The 21,303-nt window shown below is 39.4% G+C and overlaps 1 protein-coding gene across 1 annotated transcript in view; it reads right to left on the minus strand.

The window, feature by feature from the left end:
* The window catches only part of mib1 (E3 ubiquitin-protein ligase mind bomb 1), a 374,656-nt gene that overhangs the window by 350,747 nt on the left and 2,606 nt on the right, over nt 1-21,303 (minus strand). The window contains exon 8 of the mRNA XM_029310927.2: nt 21,059-21,256. Within this exon, the coding sequence (XP_029166760.1) occupies nt 21,059-21,256 (198 nt within the window). The remainder of the gene's footprint in view (nt 1-21,058; nt 21,257-21,303) is intronic.

Raw genomic sequence — 21,303 nt, forward strand, 5'->3', positions numbered from 1 at the left:
TTTCTTGGGAATTAAATACGCTCCGCTCGCTCGCTCGTTCTTTCTCTCTCTTTCTCTCGCTGACCTCTGTCGAGGACGAGTCGGCGTAACAACGGCAAAACGAGTGAAAAAGGAATAAAAAAGGAACGACCCGGTGACGGGAGTCTGCGGTTTATTAAAGTACAATAATCTTGATAACGATATTGCGCCGTTGCAACGAGTGAGTAATCGACGGATTGTCTCGGGGGTGCAAAATTACCGACGCCATTTATTTCCGAGCGTGCCGATTAAATTGCATCATGTAATATCCATAATTCTCTGTAATTTTAATAATATATCGACACAAATCGATAAGTGATACAAAGTTAAAAATTTAAAAGTAATATATTTAATTGAATACTGGCAAAATTTAATTATTCAAGATCAGGATTTTAGCGAATGCACTTAATTAAAAGTTTAACTCGATTTCTTCATTACTAAGCACACCACGAGGAATTATAAATTAATGAGAGTTTTACTTTTGTGTCACTGTCGCGTAGAATTAGTCTCCGCGTAATATTATTACGATAACGAGAATGAGAAGATGAGTGAAGCATCTGTATCAATTCTACAACCGCAATTCGCTCACACTACTACGCGTTATTAATGTAACCCGATAATCCTATATGCAGCAAAGCAATGGTAAGCCAAGCCCTGTATCCGGAGCGTGGATTACGCTATTATAGAAGCTCGAGAAGCTATAACGTTGCAGCGCTAAATTCAAGCGATTCGTAACATTACACTGCGGTGACAACTGCTTTCAGCGTACAATTAGCAGAATTATATCTTGATGGTGCTGCAGCGCCAGTCTTATTCGAATTAGCAGTTTACACCTCTCCGATTAATTCAGTTATCGACTATATATCTCTACTGTCAACAACTTATACAAATCTATTAAACTTCCCAGGACTTGTACGTCATCGTTTTAATCTTTTCAAAGGAGACAGAAAATACAGGGTGTCCCAGAACTGGCGGAAAAGTTTTTAATGGAAGATTCCTGGTATCATTTGGAGACGATTTTTCCTTAGTGAAAATGTTGCGAGAGACCATCATTTTTAGCATGTTCCCAATATTTGTTATTATGTATCTTTAAAACTAAGCCTTATATTAAAATTCTGTTAAAGCAAACTCTATCTAAAATTAACTGAGAAATGTAGTTCCGTTAATATTTAATTTCCACAAGGCTTAGTTTCCAAAAAAGCCTTTATTTTCAACTGCTTATAATTCAAAAATTATTGGTGTCTCGACATTTTCACTAAGGAAAAATCGTCTCCGAATGATCCCAGAGATCTGTCATTAAAAACTTTATGAAAAATCTAAAATTGATTTTTAAATTTATGAAACTTAAAAAAAAATACATATATAAATATTATTGGATATTGTTCTATTATTCGCGTCTTTTAAGTTAATTAGCTTTCATGGGGAACACACAAAAAGTCTTCGGGGACACTGAATAAATACGGTAAAGTAAAATTTCGTTGGAACGTTTTTGGCGAAAAAGGGTCAGAGTGCGAGAGTAACGCTAGAAGGATTTACGCGCGGCCCGGACGGATCTACTGATTCGTTGCAACAGGGTGCAAAGTGCAGAGGGACAGGCGCAGGTAGATAGAAGAAGATACGGCTGCTCTGCTTGATGGAACAACGGATGTAACGGATAGTGACGTAGGTACACTGGTGGTCCACGGGACGACGGGCCAGTTTATTGTACAGGATTAAACCTCCACGTGACTGGAACCTTCGAAAGCAGTTTCTCTCTTTCTATCTCGCTCTCTTCTCTCTCTATTTTTTCCATCTAACATACATTTCCCGGCACATCTTTTAGCACACACGTATTTTTCGTTCTATCGCGACGCGCATATCCTGACAATCTTTCGATTCTAAATTCAGAGAGAAATTTATTCTTCATTATTTCTTACTCCCTTTATATATATATAGACATACATGCAGATTTTATAGATTTTATTTAAGACACAAATTTTAAGATACAATCGTGCTTTATATTTCGAGGTAAATATATTCTTCCGTTCACTCGTAATTATAATTTTAATAAAAAATCGATTAATCACGCAATACTGAACGCGGTAAAATTTACTAGCAATGATGACACGCTACAAAGAATTTCAATTCGCCTCTAATTTCTCGGGATCATCGGGTATGTCCAATTGAATTGAAAAGCGACGAGAATTCAGCTTGTTCAATGATTCTGTTACAATGAGAGAAGAACGTCAGAGACCGAGAAATACCCGAGAGAGAGAGATAGATAAAATCAAAGACCGGGGGAGTCTAACGAACGAAGGAACGAAGGTGCGATTGTACGCGATGAATTCGACGGCAATTACGGGACGATTTTAACGTACGGCTGTATGCAACCTCCTGCGAATGCGGTAAGCAATTCCCCATTCGTATCGCAAGCCGAGAGGAACCCCGGGGCCCATTCAGGCGAACTGAGCTAAGCTAAATGGATCGCGTGGCATCAGGAAGCTATTTGTTCGATCGCAACAATGGACGGGAACCCGAAGGACCGACGAACACGTCAATGGGGGAGGTTACGGGTTCGTAGGTATTAAGATAAAGAGAAGTACTTCGCGAGAGAGCACAACGCGCGCGCGCCTCGCTAAATCAGTGTCAGCCCGATTACGAGCGAAATACAAACAACGCGCCGGATACGAGACACGCTGATACGACAACACAGGCGCCTTGCGATGTACGTCCCTGCGATAATTTCGTAACTCGGTTATCGGATACGTATATATATATATACATGTATACACGTAGTTTGTTACCGTCGATTCTCCCGTCTCATTAGTAGAGCCGCTCGGATAATGACTGGTAAATAGAATTACGACAATTCAGAGTAATCCCAATAGCGCGGAAATGCGTTATTATAATTTTCGCGCTCTGGATTCGTTATCGCCGGCGAATATCTAATGAAAATGTGCGACTCGCTCGGCTCGTATATACACGTGCGAATATCTCCCTGAAAACGGCAGGAATCAAATGCGTTCATTTTCTGGGAAACGCTTGCATTAATTATTTCGATGCAATGCGCGTCGCAAATAACAACAACACATTGAACTTTCATGACTGTGGAATAACAGCGAAACGTTATGTTTCCTTCACCCTCGTTGCATTCTACATTTCCTGCAAGATTAATCTCGCGACAGACATACCTATATATGTACTCTCACGTTCCAGATATCCATACCGACGATTCAATTAGCCCCGTAATAAATTCGCCGATATCCTCGCGCGCGAGTTACACTCTCGCGGAATTCCGGAAACTGCAAATTGAGAGATTCGCTCGAGGCGTCCCGCGGATTCGCGGTTTTCCTCGCGACGAAGGACGAAACGACGATGCGCGCAGCAGCAACCCCGAGATGGGATGGATCGCGTAGAACGCAGGCGAATGAAAGTTGGCGGATTATTCGGAGCTTGAGAGTGCCGCGAGAGAGTGCATTACCGGACTACGCTAACACTCAACGTAATTAGTGAGAAACTCCGGAGCCGGTGACGCCGCATCGCGCCGGTGCATTGTGCATCACTCTTGACCGCTGTTGGACAAGTGCAAACTCGTCAGGAATTCGTCGGTGCGGGTCCGAGGATGCAGGCTTCAAACCGGTATATTTGCGCGCGTACATAATGCTGGGCGCCGCGCCGTAGAGAGGAAAAAGCGGAGCGGAACGAGTGCATCAGCCGTGTGTATGCGATAGCGGACAGAAATGTACACATCACATCAGCCATGGGGCTCGATCGATATACACAGTCGACAGTCGTGGAACTTCCGTTCCACGCATACCACATTACGGAAAATGATAATTTTTAATATTAAACGCGCGCAACCCACACACGTGCATGCACATACACGTGGATCAAATTATCGAGCTATGCTGCACATTGTCGCAATAACCGAGGGAAATATCGACGAGCAAATTCCTCCCTTCTCTCGTTCGATGTAATATCGACGTTCATAAATCACGCGCGCCAAATGCATAGTCGAATGCTTGTCGTTGCGAAGGTAAACTTTAAAGGTAAATTAGATATAGCTCGGCAGAAAGAGAGAGAGAGAGAGAGAGAGATCGTTTATACCGGGTCGCTCCCGATATTATCCAATCCTCGTAATCCGAAAGACATTCGCCGCATGCTGCCGCACGAATTATGACACATTTTATCGCGGCGCATGGTTAATATCATTATCATTACTGTTACGAACGTGGTGGGAAAGCTACACAGAAAAAAAGGAATCCTTGATTCAAGTATATTTTTATTCTTTAACGCTATTTGATTGGTTTAAGTATAGAGCTCTTTGTAATCGCAAATCTTCATTTTAATAATAAATAAAAGATGTGAAAAACTGTGAAGTCACCAGATGATAATTAAAAAATGATAGTAATTTAATCAACCAATTCTGGCAAATTAAGTGATCTTTATTCAATATTCACGATCTTAATTTTTGATCTTAGAATGTGACAAGATATAATAAAACGATCATGTGAAACAATTAACTATGAAAATTAAGGTTTTTTAAAAAAAAGTTGTGTTTTAGCACTTGATAAGGGCCGAAACGTCGTGAATATTGAATAAAGATCTTAATTTGCCGGAGTTGGTTGATTAAATTACTACCATTTTTTAATAATAAATAAGTTCGTGTAAAATATTTATATTTGATCAAAATTAGTCACATTGGAACTAAGAATTGTTAAATACGTGGAAGTGCACTTTGTTTTAAAGATAAATTACCCTTTATCCAAAATTATTTATATTTGGCGCTATTGTAAGGATCAAATATACTTGAATCAAGGCATATTTGTATTCTTTCAAGGATACTGTTTTTTTCTGTGTATAGATTCGATTTTCTCAGACTGTAATTTCAACAGTGCAATAACGATCGCGCCTTAAACGTCAATCGAGCTCTTTCTACGATCCCGAATCAACGAAAATACCTCGTACTGAATGCGGTACGTGACTGACCGAGTGGAATATCGACTTCTGTTGATTCTCGTCGTCCTCGTCATCGTCGTTCGAACCCGTAGTCCGCTGGAAAACAGAGCAATGCTGACGATGCAGCGTATTCTCGGATCGTATTTGAGAAGACTAAGTTCTCATAAAAATTGTATCTGCCGCGGATGCGCTTTTTTTTAAAGTCGATGCACCGATCTGTATATATCTCTCGTTTCGCAGAAATCGAAAGAAACTTAATAATCGAGGATATCTCCGACGGATGTATTCGGAAATGTTATTCGCTCCTTATGCATCCTCGAAAGCGGAGAAAGCGCAAAATTTCACTGTAAAAATCTCAAGAGAGAATATGCTTGATAAAAATAAATTCTTCTAAAAATAATTTCCAAGCAATTAACGAAAGTACTTGTAGAATCGGGAAAAAAATTATTCAAGTGGATTAAGAGAAATTGATTTCTTGAAAACTTTGCGTTTCACCTTCAATCGAAGTGCATTAATCTTTTCGTTAATCGATCCCAATATACGTCTTTAATTTGAAATTCGTGTTAGTCATCACATCCGCCTCATCTCTGGAAACGACTAGGCAGAACCGAAGATAACGACGCCCCCGCTAATTAGAGACTGCGAACTATCGAGAATATAGCAAAAGTTCTAAATTGGCGACAGGTGAAACTTCGGCTCCATTTACGGCAGCTTTGCTAAAAGAAAGGCATTGCGGGAATATAAAAGAAAGAGGCCGGCTATCGCGGCCGCTATCGGCATTATGTAAATTTTCAAGATATTATGCAGCCGTTCGACTGCCGGTTGACCCGATAAAAGCTCTCTCTCGTCGAGCCACGCCAACCATACGAATCTAATTGAGAAAATGATAAAACGATAACGCCGTAACTCATTCGCAGAATCCACGACGCAGTAACAATTACTCGCGCATATTAATGAAGGGATGAAACTCGCACAAATGAGAGAATTAATTCTCTTAAAATCCTTCGCCAAAAATTCTGATTCGATATATCGATCACTTGGCATCAATTTGTCCGGGGAATCTGATGTACAATTTTTCTTTCCGCGTCATCGCTTTTGAGTAAATAAAACCTTAAAGTACCTGAATATATATCCGGAAGCAATTCTCGCGGAAGCAATCCTGTGTCACGAAAACTGGCGAAGAGACGCGCGAACCGAGAGTGACGCCCATAATAAATTCACTCCTTTAAGAATCCGTAGAAAAACGAGGATATCCCGCGGACCAGCTTTATCCGGCTTCCGGAGCCTTTATCTCGAAATCGCGATCCGCCTCACGGAACACGAATAAACAAGGATAGTCTGACATAAAGAAATGAAGCCCGGATACTTCAACTAGTCGGAGGAAGGCGCGGAGTAAGTGTGTACGGAGGGTTTCAGCGAACGAAAACGCGGCGTATCCTTAGAAAAAGAGGCATAAATTCATCAGAGATAAACGCATCCCTCTGTTTCTTCGCCTGGGTGACAAAGAAGAAGACAAGACGCGGCGGAACTGAGGGAAAAAAAAAACCAAAAAAGACGAACGCGAGGAAAGAGGAAAAGGAAACAGTCTTCTCGTCTATCCACGACGAGAGAGATATATCTGAAAATCTGGAAAAAAGGCCGGACGCGTGAAAGACCGGATTCCTAGAATCCAAGAAGGCTATCCTGTTTCGGAAATTGGGGGATGAGAAACGCAACGCGACGAGAAATCCTTAAATCTCTATTCGTGCCATCTCAAGACACTATGCATAAAAAGTAATGAGAATAGAAAAAGACAATGTCGTTTGTTATACAATTGTGTACAATTTCAATTTGTAGGGAAATAAACAATTCAATTTAATGAGCGTTTTTATAAAAAAAATTATTAGCATATATAGTGTAATGAAATACTTTTATCGTTGAATATTTCATCATAAAATTACTACATTTATTTTGTATTATTCGATACATACTTTTGCTTTCACAATTAAATTTTTATTTAAAAAATTATTAACAAATTCCTTTTTGAAGTAATATATATAAATAAAACACAATATATAAAATTGTGTATATCAATTATATTTTTATATACATTTTTTCATTATGTATGTATATTTCAAAAAAGTGTATATTAAACAAATTTAATTGAAGCGAAAATATGTAAAACAATACAAATAAATTCTACAATAATTCTATGATAATATAATATATAAAATATTTAAATAATATATAAAATATAATTAATTACTGAATATATTCGACTTAATTTTTTTCAGCTGCGATCACGCGGCTAGAATAATTCGAGGAAAAGAGAATTCGCGGAAATTTACTCGATTTTCCTATTCACTTCATTTCTGAGCCAGGTACGCTACTCATTCGACGATCTTATTCAAACGTCCTTACGACAAGCAGATACGGAGATAGAGAAGCGAGGAAGAAGCAAACGTGGAGTCGATCCCTTTCGTCGATCTGGCGAAGTTCTCCGCGTTGGCAGTAACCTAAATTCTAATCGTAGACTACGTTAGAGCTCCGCAGGCAGTTCAACGGGAATATAGAGAATGGAGATTGGTCCACGATAATGCACGACAATGTACAGGTGCAAGAGCACGTTCTACCTCTATATATATTATATATATACATATATATATATATATATATATATATACTATATACATATGTATGTAGAAACGTTAAGTGGTCTCTCGACTCTAACGAGTTAAGATTACTAGTGAAATTGTGCAAACCTAATGCCGATTAAATCCAAAGTCGCAGAACATTTCGAGAACCGATTTCGGAAAGCTATTCAGCAATCTTACTTATGATACGACAGTTTCGATAATATGTCTAAATGCTAGTTTTCTATATTAGTTTAATCCGAGGAGAACTTCGCACAATTATAAATTGAACGATTAAACATAATCGATAGAATAATAAGAAGCATGAATATACGTGGTATGAAATATTTATATTTATGACGCTAGTTGAAAAAAATCTGTAAAGCAATAGAAGGCAAGATGGCAAGCGAAGCTGTAGAGACGCTAGATACACTATTACGTAGCTCGCTCAGAGCAAAATGTTCTATTTTCCGGCAAGCAACGACCACTTCTCCCCTACTTTTCTCGCTTTGCACTCAACGTTTCAGTGTGAAACGTATCCCGAAAGAAGATATTCGAGGGTAAGAGCGCTTGAAGAGTCTCGAACAACAGTCGGTGGACCTGCGAATGAAACTCGCATCAGTTTCGCCCGGACGGACCGAACGAGTGGAGAAAATCCAGAAGAAAGTTTCCGTGAAAACACCGTGGTACTGCGCGCTGGATATAACGCGCTGAAACTTGCCGACAATTTATGTCATTCCTCGGGCGCAGTCACGTATAAGGAATCCTAACGGGAGTCACGAGAGTTCGTAGATATGTCCGCGCGCAACGGCCGGTGTATGATGCATGTCAGGACGCGACGACACTTGAATCGCCGTTTGAACGACGTTTTCCTCGGTAAATGATACGGAAGAAGTTCCGCGGGGGCCGAGCTACGGAGACATTCCGGGGAGAGAGAGACCCGATGGGTCCGGTAAATCTTAACTGAGAGAGAAACTTCCGAAAATTTACGTCGTCGCGTGCACAGCCGTCCACGGAAGTCACCTAAAAGGCCACGCGGGGATTCTACTGCTACAGAGCTTCATCCCCGTAAGGGACGCATTAATCCACGTTAAGTCTCGGCTAAATAAGTGCCGCCAGACTGAAAAAGCCGGCTCCGTCGAACGGATAAAGAAGATTGGAACGAACATTACGACGTTAATACGAAAAAAGGAGCAGAATAAAAAGCATCGGCGATCGATAAAAACCATTTTATAAATTTGCGATTACGCGACAGATAAACGTGGTGAAATCTTTTTTCACCCCCACCGATTCATCGTACGAATTCGACGAGAAACGTGCAGGGATGAAAAAAATATATATTTAGCAGAAAGTTTTTTTTTCAAAGAGAGATAGATCATCCTGATATATATATATCAATATCTTATTTTTCTCAACTCCTTTAGGGACTTTCCTTAACCAAGGGAAAAACAAGTTAAAAAGCTTTGCCTGAAGAAACAATATTGTCTTGTATTTGTCAACCTAAATCACGATTAGCGTTATGAGACGCTCGTAGCATTCGACCAACATCTCGCATTAGTGAATGAAATATTAATGGGTCTTGCCTATTTCCCGATAAGCCCTAGTTAAACGCTCCATTGCGCTTATACCGTCTGCCATCTGCCACTGTGTTCCAAAGTGTTTAGACACCCGGGGAACTAATGGCGCGCTAGATACACGCTCGTATCCCCGTTGAGTTATGGCGACTATGCATCCAGGAAAGTAAAAATCATCGTGCTATCGTTCTCGCGTTTAGTAAATACAAATGTCTTTGTTTTTGTAAAAACCACGACGCGAAATGAATACATGCTATTTTATTTATAGATCTATATGCTTTTAATGCGACCCGCCCGACGTATATTATATCACGTGGAAAATTTATGAAACGAAATCTTGTTTCCGATAAAATATGAGAGAGAACTGTTGATTCACCGACATTTCGCGTCCCTGGACGTTGACTCGGGCTTAACAACGTAACATTTGTCCTCGTACGTGACGTTCAATGCATTTCAAAATGTTTCTCCTTTCTCATTTCGTTGACACGATGGACGCAACGAAGAAAGCAACGTATCCCACGGGAAGGAAAAGAATTTCCCGACGGATCAACGGAAATTTTAAATTTTCACTGAAAAGAACGTCGTCTTATATATACTTAGAAAAGAAGGTAGCTTTTTCGCTTTGACAAAATTTACTCGGATTCTTCTAAAATTACAATCTATTATCATTGTATCAATTTCAACGTTCAAGAAATCTCTTAAGGCGCTACACAATGTCCGTCAATTTTAAAAGACTTTATATTATAATTAAAAGAAGAATATTTTCATTAGCGAAAAAAGATAATATTTAACAAAAGAGAATAACAAAGAGCTGGATATATGTATATAAGACAGAGAAAGTGTATTAAAGAGACTGATGTCCAGAAAGAAAAGGGCTGAAAAAAAAGAAAATAATACTAGTTGTTTTCGCGCAAAATAATGTCAGGTGCTCCGTTTCGGACTACAGCATATATGCTGTATATATAAAATAAACAAGAGTACAAACATTATAATGCAGAAACATTGCCGGCAGAATAGCAGCGGTCTCGTGCGTGAACACACATGCGCTCTGATTTGTACGCGTTTGCAGCTCGCTGCAAGCGAGAAAATGCACTATCCGATATAACTTCCGTGTGTCTCGACCGTTTTTTCGTCCCCTTCTTCAGATCTCTGACCTACCTCCCTCCTCGCCAGACGTACACGTCGTTTCTCTCTTTGCACCCCGCCTACGAGAATCTCTAGTATCGCTTTTTGCGAGGTAACCCCCGGCGGCTCCAACAAGGAAGGGACTATCGCTAGCATGGGATACATCATGTAGACAAATGGGACCGTAATCTTTCTTGCCGACCAGGGGACATTAGCGTATCACGACGAGCTGCGAGGCATTTTAAAGCAGATGTAATTACTCGACCAAAGGGAGCGTCCGTTTCGACGAAAGTTTATCTTCAATATAAGCTCGAGCATCCCCTGAATGGAAATTCAACAAGTAGAGACGTTATAAACTTTTCGACGCTCGTGTCTTGCGCAAATTTCCTCACTGAATGTATTTCAATGTCACAACAGTATTAACATGTTATTCCTATATAAGCCGAATTCCTTTCTGTGCAGTAAAATAGTATATTGTGTATCAAGTGCGGAAAGTTGACAATTGGTCACGAGTGCGGATTCGCCTTCGGCTCGTACGTCCACCCCACACGAGTGAACAGTTGTCAATCCGCACGTGATACACATACTATTTTGTATTACAAGTGCAGGCAAAGTGGCTGTTTCTGCGCGTTTTCTGTGCGCGAGGCGGCCGATCGCACGCCGCCATCTTGCCGCGGCACGGTGGGGGAATAGCCGTGTTCAATACATTGCCTACGGCTTCAGCCGTATACAATGGATTTGAACGCGGCTTATTCACTCACCGCGTCGCCGCTAGATGGCGGCGGGGGAAATCGGCCACTTCCCGCACAGAAAACATGCACCGAAAGTGCCACTTTGCCTGCACGTGTAATACAAAAATTGTTAATTCAAAATCTTTTCTTTTAAGTGTATAAAAAAATCTATAGGAGCATCTCTGTTCCAGATATCCACACACACATAAGACGCGACGTTTCTTCATTCATTCCGGCCACACCTTTTATCTGCCGTTCCCCGGGAAAACGCCAGGGGCGTCACCATGGGGCCGATACGAGGGAACTTTTAAAATTACCCGAGCTTTCCAGCTGGGAGATAATATGACCTATTAAGGATAGACGACACCGGATCGGAGATGGGAGCGAGCGGCGCGAAGTCGATGTAGAAAGAAGCCGGCGGGGTTAAGTTTAATCCCCGGGTTTCGCCGTAGCAAACAAGAGAGAGAGATAGAGATATAAATTTCACCTTCACCCCCCGATGATTCCCGTCATAATCTAACGCGTATTTCGGAATGTTTGTTCCCCCGTAAAACCGCGCAAACTGCTATTTCGCTTTGCTGCATTCCACACCGAATTTTCTGTCCTGTTTATTGTTAATGGAAAAGGGAAGTCGAATAGCGAAAGTAATGAAAATATATAAATAATGTAAGTATTTTTGCATAAAAATGTTGCAAAACAGGAAAAAGGACGCTTATAGAAAATGTCGATCGCGTCAAGAAATCTTGATGACATGAAATTACTTCCAACGTTTTACATAGCGGTTATAACATTAAAACGTAGTCACGTAAATTCGTCAAGAAACTGCGTAATAAGATATGATTAAGGCAACGGCATTTCGTAGTGAAACATTAAATTAGAGCACGTACTACAAGGCACGTGAGTCGCAAATTTAACAAACAAGACGCTATTTCGTATGTCTACGTAAACTTCTTAAGTGTTTAGCAGTTGTTCCCCGGGTTACGGAGTGACGAAACGATCGTGAAGCAATGTCTCAACATACATGACAATTTTATGTCATCCCCTCAGGGATAATGCATCTTCTCCGCTTGCCAGCTTCAAAGTGACGTAACGCTATTCAAAAGTTGCGAGTTTAAAAATTTCGTGGAGCGCGAATTTTTATATTCCGCCGTAATGTAACAATACTTTGAGAAAGGGCACATTTATTATCTTGAGGATTTAGTACGTGAAATATTTTCACGAGAGCTACAAAAATCCCAACGAAAAGAATGCAGCAAAAGGAGAAAAAAGACCACGCGAAAAACAGAATAAAACTATAATTTCGAGATGTCGGGTATACACGGTTTATTTTAAACTTTTGTGGGAAAAAGACTAATTTAAAAAAATGCATTTTCACGATACTAGAAACGCGAAGAAAATTGAAGATTTTAGTGTATAAAAATAAGTATCGAAGCATATGCCGCGTATTTGTAGAATTGATATAATATAATATTAAATGATCAAGAAATGTATTTGCAATATTTAGCAATCTCATGTGTGTACATCACTGTTATCCATCTTTTCAGCATACATGAGAATGTATATTTAGATCGAGACATTTGTTACTCTTGACCGTGTAGCGCAAGTGTCCGAACAACGAGACTCCGAAGGCACATAAAAGACAAATAAACTTTCTCGGCGTTGAACCGGAAAGTCCTTAAAAACTTTTCTGGTGTTTTACACTTTATGTGTCATATGGACGCGCATATATACATAAATCAAAGTATTAGGATGACTTTTGAACATTGAGGAATCTTAAATCTTATCGTAAATAGATATACCATATATAAATAATGTATAATAATAATAATGATATTATATATTATTATATAATAATATTATATATGTATGTATATGTGTGTATTAATAAAAAAAATATATATATATAATTTATCAACTAATTAAATAATCAAGTTTCTCGCACGTGAAAAATTTGCATCTTAACGAAAACTTGATTTGAATCTAACACAAGAATATTAATGCGTTCTTTACCTCAACGCAAAATTGCCTCGTTCTGAAAGGAATAGCGAAATCGTGTTCGTGTCTATAAAACTTGATTACTTGCACGAATTCTGCCAGGAAATTCGAAAGGCGAATATAAAGCACTGTAAAACACTCAAATTGCCCCAACCTCGTTAAAGATACGCGCAATGGAACATTTAACGTCTGACACGCGAATAAATCCTGTCACGTAGCGATGTTATGTCGTACCGGGATATCAAGCAAAGACAGATTGAGTAGAAATGAAGAAGAAACAACCGCAAACTTTAGCAATCTTTAATTGTCTTGACTAAACAAATCGGTATATTTTGTGCAATTCATTCCGCGAGAAGAAAAAATATGACAAATTTTAATACATAATATACTTGAAAGAGAAAGAGGACATATTAATATTATTTACTTTCCTCTGATTTTTGAATATAAGCAGAAATAATTGATGAAATCAAAATATCATGCAGAGAGAATAAAATAAATTGCAATTAATGTATTATAGACGTATCAAGATAGAAAAACCTCTTGGAGAAAGAATATTAATTTTTCATCACGTGCAAAAATACAAAATTCGAAAAGATTCGTATATAATGATTCCTAAGCAATAGCACGAAAGGGTTAAAACGAGGGACAGAGGGAAAGAGGAGAAAGATAGAATAACGCCGGCAGGACGGAGCGGTAATACTTTATCTCCTGATACCATTGTTATTTCAGGCAATCTGCCTCGATCCATTTTAGAACACGCAAAGGTTCTTGCGCAACACAAGTTCGAGGCTATCACAAATATCAAGTCTCGTACGTAGAATTCGTTCTTGTCAAATGTGATACTTCGTTTTTTTACGGAAAAACCGTCAAGATATTCAATTTAAACATCTCGCTACAATTTTCTACATGTATTATTTATTCGTATATGCACGATCACAACACGCATTTATATATATATATATATATATCCGCGCAGAATATATATTCGCGTATATTTATCTTTGCCACGCAAACGTGCGATTCCGGATCGGGCGTTAGCTCGCAGTCGAGTTACGCGACTACGGGGCGAAATTTTATTATCAAAGTTACAAGCCTTCATTTAGTATCATCGATAACGGGGGCTGTGGCGCATCTCGTGTACGAATATCAGGCGAAATTTACGAGCTAACTTTCTAGACTTCGTTGAGTTCGCGTCAAGCCGCGTTAATACGCAATAGCGCGAAAGCCGTACAAACGTACGTCAATACATGGATGCGCTTACGAATACCTAAGCAAACCGAAGGATGAGGAGAGGAAGAAGGAGAAGAGAAATAGCGAGGGAGAGCCGCGGTACAGCCGTAGGTTTACGACTGCGGAATATCGAATGTTAATACCGACTGTCATTGTATCAGAAGTTTCATCCCGAAACTTCGACTACTGTCGCGGTCCATAAGCAGAGACTCGAGGATTATTCCGAGTCGAAGTCAGCTTCTTGTAGTTCGCTTGCCCGTGAACGAACCGGCTTGTCAAATATATTTAATCCCCCGTGCGTCTAATGAGATCAGTCTTCCGGATAAGAAAGATTATGAGTCACGCTGATGTTTGTTATAGTAGATGAAGTAAAAAATCTAAGCTCTTTATTGCGTATTTACCGAAAACAAAATCTAATTCGTGTAAAAGAAAGTGCGGTTATTACAGGCTTGTTTACGGAAAAAACCATTTGCGTGTTAGAGTGATGTCTCGAAGGACTCTGTGCTAATCCTTAGAGGGAGACAGCTGCCGAATCACCCCTCAGAAACCCGCAAGTGGCGAGGCTAGCATAAACATGCTTAAGTTTTGGAGGTTGAGTGCTGCAGCCCGTCACTTGCACGGTCGCCATTCCACGAAAGGACTCTCCGCCTAAGTACTTGAGTACAGCAGGCACCAGCTCGACTAAGAGTTTGTTGCTGTTTCTTGTTCCTGGTGTTGCCTCTGTCGCCGGAGAGAGCTACTCCCTTAATCGCCGTGGCAAGTTTAATGTCGCTCCGAACAACGCGAGTCGCATTGTTATTGTGGCCTTTAGCGAACGTTTTCCGACACATTTTTCGTCGAAGGATAAAAAAAAAACAACGTCGCGATCCGGTCCCGTTTATCACAGCGACAGAGAAACACAGTTTTATGTTCTATATAATTGGATTCTCCGCGCGAAGATCAATAGGTACCAAATTTATGGAACAAGTTCGTTCATTATTTTTTAGAATGTAAGAATCACGTGTAAAATAATGAATTTAATAATTCGAGAAAAGAGTGTGCATTTACACATCAAATAATAAATGCCTTATATATACATTTATCCTATTTATTCGCGCGGTCTCGGATTACGAAGCATATAGATCGTAACTGTAAAAATAATCAACGTGTACTTTGTCCGCCTCGCTGCAAACAACGTAATACGCTTCCTGTTTTACGATACTCCACTATCGATGTTTCAAGCCCGACATCGCGCCGGCCGTGCCACACATATAAGCCCTTGTCATGGTCCCTTACGTCGACCAAATACATACGAGCTCAGCATCGTCGAAAAAGCAATGTCGACGCGAACTAGCCGTGGATGAGATATACAACGTGGATTACATCCGATTTTTTACACGCTTCGCGAGCGAATTACAGCTTATCAACGAAGCGCGTTTTTCGCAAAAATTACAATAATCAGAAAGGGTGGATAAAAATGCACAATAATTTTCTAAAAGTCGAATAAAAAAACTACTACGGATAGATATTGATTTTACGACGAACGTATTGAGATAGAGAGGGAGAAAGAGACTTACAATTAGAATGATATTCTGCTCACGAAAATGCATGCAGAATGCAAGAACGTACACACGAGAAACGTGATTCCTACGCTGTAAAAGCAAAGTGTTAAATCCGTTTACACGAAGAATCTATTCAGGTATTTATTTAAAACGCTCTGTCAATGTTCTTTTTGAGGGATTGGCCTGGGACCGAGGCATTTTTCGACTACCAACGAGCTAGTTTACTATTCGGGAAAGAAGCGAATAGCAATGCATGTTGGGAATAGCACGAGGCAGCTGCACAGGACTCGAAGTACATCGCATTCTCTGAAAAAGGGGCTTCTAGATTCTACGATTCGCATCGTTCCCAACGGCTTTCCGTTTTATGTAGACGCAGACAAGATATAGATGAAATATTTATTCTCTAAGATATCAGATACTTTTACGAAATGTATAGATATGCTTCTCAAAAACTATATGTTCTTAATTAAACGTTAACAATACAAAGAGAATAGAATAAAAATATAATAATGCTACAATAATAAAATAACATAGAATAAAGTTCATCGAGAAATGAATAGGGAAACAGTGAAAAGTATGTCGGAACAAAATGAGAATAGAACGAGATGTTTCATAATAATAATGGGAAAATCATTGAGATAGAAGAATGAAAATAGGAGATAAAAGGCAAAATTCTGTATAAACGTAATATCGCCCCTTTATGTCGCCATTAAAATCCAAGTGAGAAAAAAATTGCAAAATAAAGTAGTATAAACTAACCCCGCGCGTTTATGTTACAGTGCGCGTAATATAATGCTATGGTGGTGCGAGGGACACATAGAAATTCCAAATACCGGATTATGTTCGCGAACGATCAAATGTCGGCTCGCGTAGAGAATAGGCGTTTCTCCGCGCAAATGTGTGACCCCCGAGAATGTTACTTCTGTCGAGTCTGCAGCACCGAAGGGAGAATATTGTCACTGTCAGCGAATATGTCTTACAGCGCAGCCAGAATGCGGTTATAGGCGATAACACCGAGATGGATCGAAAAGAGAAGAGAAAGACAGGGAGCAAAAAAGTAGACGTGTTTTTATATTGATATATATATATATATATATATACACTTATATATAGACAAGGTGGGTATTGGATTTGTAATAGGGGCCATACGGAGCTATATAGGTAAGCACTCTTCTCCAGTCTCCGATTTCAAACCCCCTGCTTCGAAACGAATCACTTTTCCTTATGGAAGACGGTCGCGTCGGTGCAAAGACTACCGGTTCGATTGAATGCATTATTCGCACGATAGAGTAAAAGGGGCTACCCGAATTGCATCACTCGTATATATCTCCGTTCCTTACGTCTCGTTATTCCTCAAGGGAATTCTATTCGCGAGCGCGCAACCGTCGAAAGGAACATCCTCGAAGATTCGCCCTATTAAATCGGGCAATTATCTACGGTTCGGTGAAATGTCGTGCTCGAATATTGGAACGAATAATTCCCCGGTAACCGATCAAAGCGCCGCAGTAACGTTTTATCATTGATAGTACCTCGGCCAAATTGCGCTTCGCGTCTGCGAACTCTCTTGCATAGCCCGGACTGTTTACGATTTATTTCGGACATTTATTCCACGGTATTGACTAAATTGTAACGAACGCAATCGGCCTCGATTATGGCGTATGTACACGATATTCCGGCCGTGCTCGTAAAACAGAATGGTCTCGGCTGGAAACGCCATGTCGGAGGGATTGAGTTGCACAGAGTACATGAGAGAATGCAGTTTCTCCAAAGCGATTAATCCTCATTGCCTGAAATTCACGCGATACATGTCACCGACAACCTCTACAACCTCAATGGCGAACACAATCCGGCTTTCTGTCGTTGGGACAAATATTTTTCAAAATCCTAAATCAAAAAACTCGTCAATAAATTAATTCTCTCTTTCGTTGAAATTGTTTCTTTTTCACAATACTTTTCAAATTATCCCCCTTTCAATCGCACGATCGTAAGATGGAAGGGAAGACGTACGAACAATCGATGTCGAAGATAAAAGCTTTATGGGCGGACGTTCGTCTCGATATTTTTCCTCGGATATCCCGAAATGAACAGCGGAAGCCATAAGGATGACTAGCTCGATTTTAACGGGTGTAGCAACGAAGGGTTGCTACACACGTAGAGAGAACGCTCTTACACACGTAACAGCTCCAAAGACGTCCGGTATTTCGATTAGTCCGATCCTTCAACGAAGCAGACAGGATGATAGCGCGATCGCAAAAATTCCCCTCGCTCTTCCACCCCCACCTGCCACCCCCACCGGTATTGTCGGATCGACTTGTCGGAATTTCGCGCACGTGCCGAACACGGGGAGTCTGCCTTTCTTGTCTGGTACATACGTACGTGATCGTTGAAATTTTATTCCTTCGCGAAAAGTATACTCTCGGCGGTGCAACGCCGAGGAAAAAAAAAAAAAAAAGTTTCCCTTCGAGAACTTTTGCGACGGAATAAAATAAGATTACCATAAAATAGCCTGCTGTCACGGTCGAACGAAAATTACAATAATTCGGACGTAGGAATAATCGTACGGCTATACTACTTTGCGACTCTCGACTACCTGAAAAACCGAAAAAATTAGCAAAATAATTAAACTCTTTTAAAAACTCTCGAGTTTCGACAAGACGAAGAGACTTTTAAATAATTTCTCATTAAGAAGCTTCTCGTCGCTTAAAAAAAAATGCAATTATGCAAATACCGCTTGTAAGTACGGAATGAGAGCGTAGCTGAGAGAAGAAACAGACATGGACCGTAATTCTGCGAACGCTAATGCAAGCATATTTTCGCAAGGCCTTATGCCTCCGACCTGATGAAATATATGAAGGATATATTTCACGATGGTCGCAATACAACCTGCACCGCGTAAAAACATCGTTGATTTACGTTTACTGTTAATTTATACCATTTTGTTCGGTGATTATGAAAATGAGGAGGGGGTATTGCCTAACTTTCTTAATTACTTCTCTAAGACGTTGGCGGGCGTTATGAGAAGAGAAAAAGCTCTTTCGCGATAATTTACTGTAATTACTTATATGCACCCACCCCACTAACAATTTCTTGTTATCTTGTCATCTTTTAGAAACTACATATTTATTAAAAGATCGCGTCAATTGACAAATCATATATTTGATATGAGATAAAATTAATTTATTTTAAAAAACTTAAAATCTATAGAAAAGATCTTTTTAATATTTTGTAAAAGAATAATTTCTTTTCTGCAAGAAAAAAAAATGCAGAAACTCATCAATATATGCCAAGCACGTAAATGGTATTTATCATAGAAAATGTTTCTAGTTATGCCTTCAAGTTCGAATTGTTTCGAAGGGAAATAAGGGGATCCAGTGTTATACCCCATTGCCGGAGTACCAAATATACACAACCCGTCTTGATTATGCGCAACACGTATTCTCAAACACAATCCCGCGACACTCGTAACGCAGGTGGAATTCGAGGCTTCCTCGAGGTAGATAACTGAATTAATTAAGTCTCCTGCAAATGAGGAGATACCCGTGTAACAAAGGTGAATTAACACTAATTCGCATTCGCATATCCGATGCTTGTACGCAGATATTGCGTCGATATTAAAAAACGATGAGAGAAACTGGTCGATGTATAAAATTACGCGAAGGAGGAGTATGTTATACATAAAATATGTTTGCTTCACGGAAAATATTTGAGAAACGGAAATAAATACGCGCGCGTGCGCGAGAAGTGAAAGGTAAATAAATCAGAATTCAGTCCTGAAATAGATATAAGAAAATGTGTTTGCAGAGTACCAAGGCTTTAAGCGTTTGCGATATCAGTAAACGTCCGCACGGTTGACCGTTTGAACGCGAGGAAAATTCACCAGACATTCCCAGGGCCATCAATAATAAAATACAGCTGCGTGCGGTTATATCCGCCAGCTCTGCTCAGGACCAAACCGTTCTCAAATATCGAGGCAAGGAAGGTAATATATATGCCGATATATCCTGATTGGAATCTTCCTCCTTCTTCAACAACACTCACTCTTCTTCTCTTCCCTTCGCCCTTCGACCCTCTCGCTTTTTCCGTTCTTTTCGCCCTTATTACGTCTCCTTCACGCCTCAGATTCAAATTTATTTCCTCTATTCCGAGTAAGCCGCGATATCGTTGTACATTCGATTAAAAAGAGATAGAGAGAAAAAGCTTTAGACTGCGCGCATTGTATTATACTGCACAAATACTCTTATGTACATACACAAATGTAATATATAATTTAAAATACCATCTCACACAGATATTTTTCTCTATATTTTTTCTCTTCTTTTAATTTAACGAAAATAAATTGTAGTAAATTAGAAAATGTACAGAAAAAAAAAATAAAGAGAATTTCTCTTTATAATATATAACATTACAAGAGATTTATCGAAATAAAAAAGTTAATTGACTATGGATTAAACGGACTTACCAACATACTCGCTATCACGTTATATGCTTGGAAAAGAGTCGCGCGGCGTCGGAAATGGAATGAGAGAAGAGAAACGAAGCGAGATGTTGAAAGAAAGAGGAAAAGAGGTACTAGCAGGAGGTATTCGCAGTTTCAAACCGGTATAAATCATTGGAGGGTGGAATACCACAAATATATCACGTTCAGACAGTTGAAGAATAAAATAAACAACCCCCACCCTTTTTCCTTTATCCTCCCTTGCGGCTCGCCATCACCTTGCAAACCTCTACCTACGGTTATATTTCACGAGATTTCATTCCGGTACAATCTCCTACAATAAACCCGCGGTTTTCTAAGTCGTTGATTTACTTCGTGACTATATAAATGGAACTACTGTTTAATCTATATGCACTGGAGCTGATAACTCTCTGTGATTTCCTTGACCGTATTAATATATTGTTCATTATGTATTTGCTATTACGTATAGCATAATAAGACACTTAAGTAGAAAGACAAAAACATTGTCTTTATCATTATTTTTAGTATTGTTAGCTTATGCTTTCATAAGCAATTACTAAATATAACAGTCTATAAATTTCGCTATATAAGCGAAATAAGATTATTTTTCATAACGGTTTAAAATATTTTTTGTTATATATATTAACGTCATATATATCAACATACTAACATATAGTGCATTTTATATATACATGTTTAAAATTATCCAACACACATAAATCGTATTTTGAACTCTCTAATAATATACAAGTAATAAACACTAAACAAACATTCTGAAAATGAATCCTGAGAAATGTTAGTGTTCATATATATGACTGTAAATTGTAAAAACACTTACTTGTAGACTCGGATGACATCCCAATTCCAGTAGGGTTCGCACAACACCAGCATGTCCTTTATTAACAGCGATATGAAGAGCTGTTTGACGTCTTTTATTCCGAGCGTTTAAATCAGCGCCGGCACCAGCGAGAAGCGCCATAACTCCTGGCTCATCTCCAAAAGCAGCATGGTGTACCGCTCTATCACCATCTTTATCCTGTTTTCAAAAAATGCGATATAAATAAAAATGCGACTTAGTATATA

The sequence above is a fragment of the Nylanderia fulva genome, unplaced genomic scaffold (assembly GCF_048542155.1).
Source record: "Nylanderia fulva isolate GAGA-0341 unplaced genomic scaffold, ASM4854215v1 Scaffold34, whole genome shotgun sequence".
NCBI classification, from domain to species: Eukaryota; Metazoa; Arthropoda; class Insecta; order Hymenoptera; family Formicidae; genus Nylanderia; species Nylanderia fulva.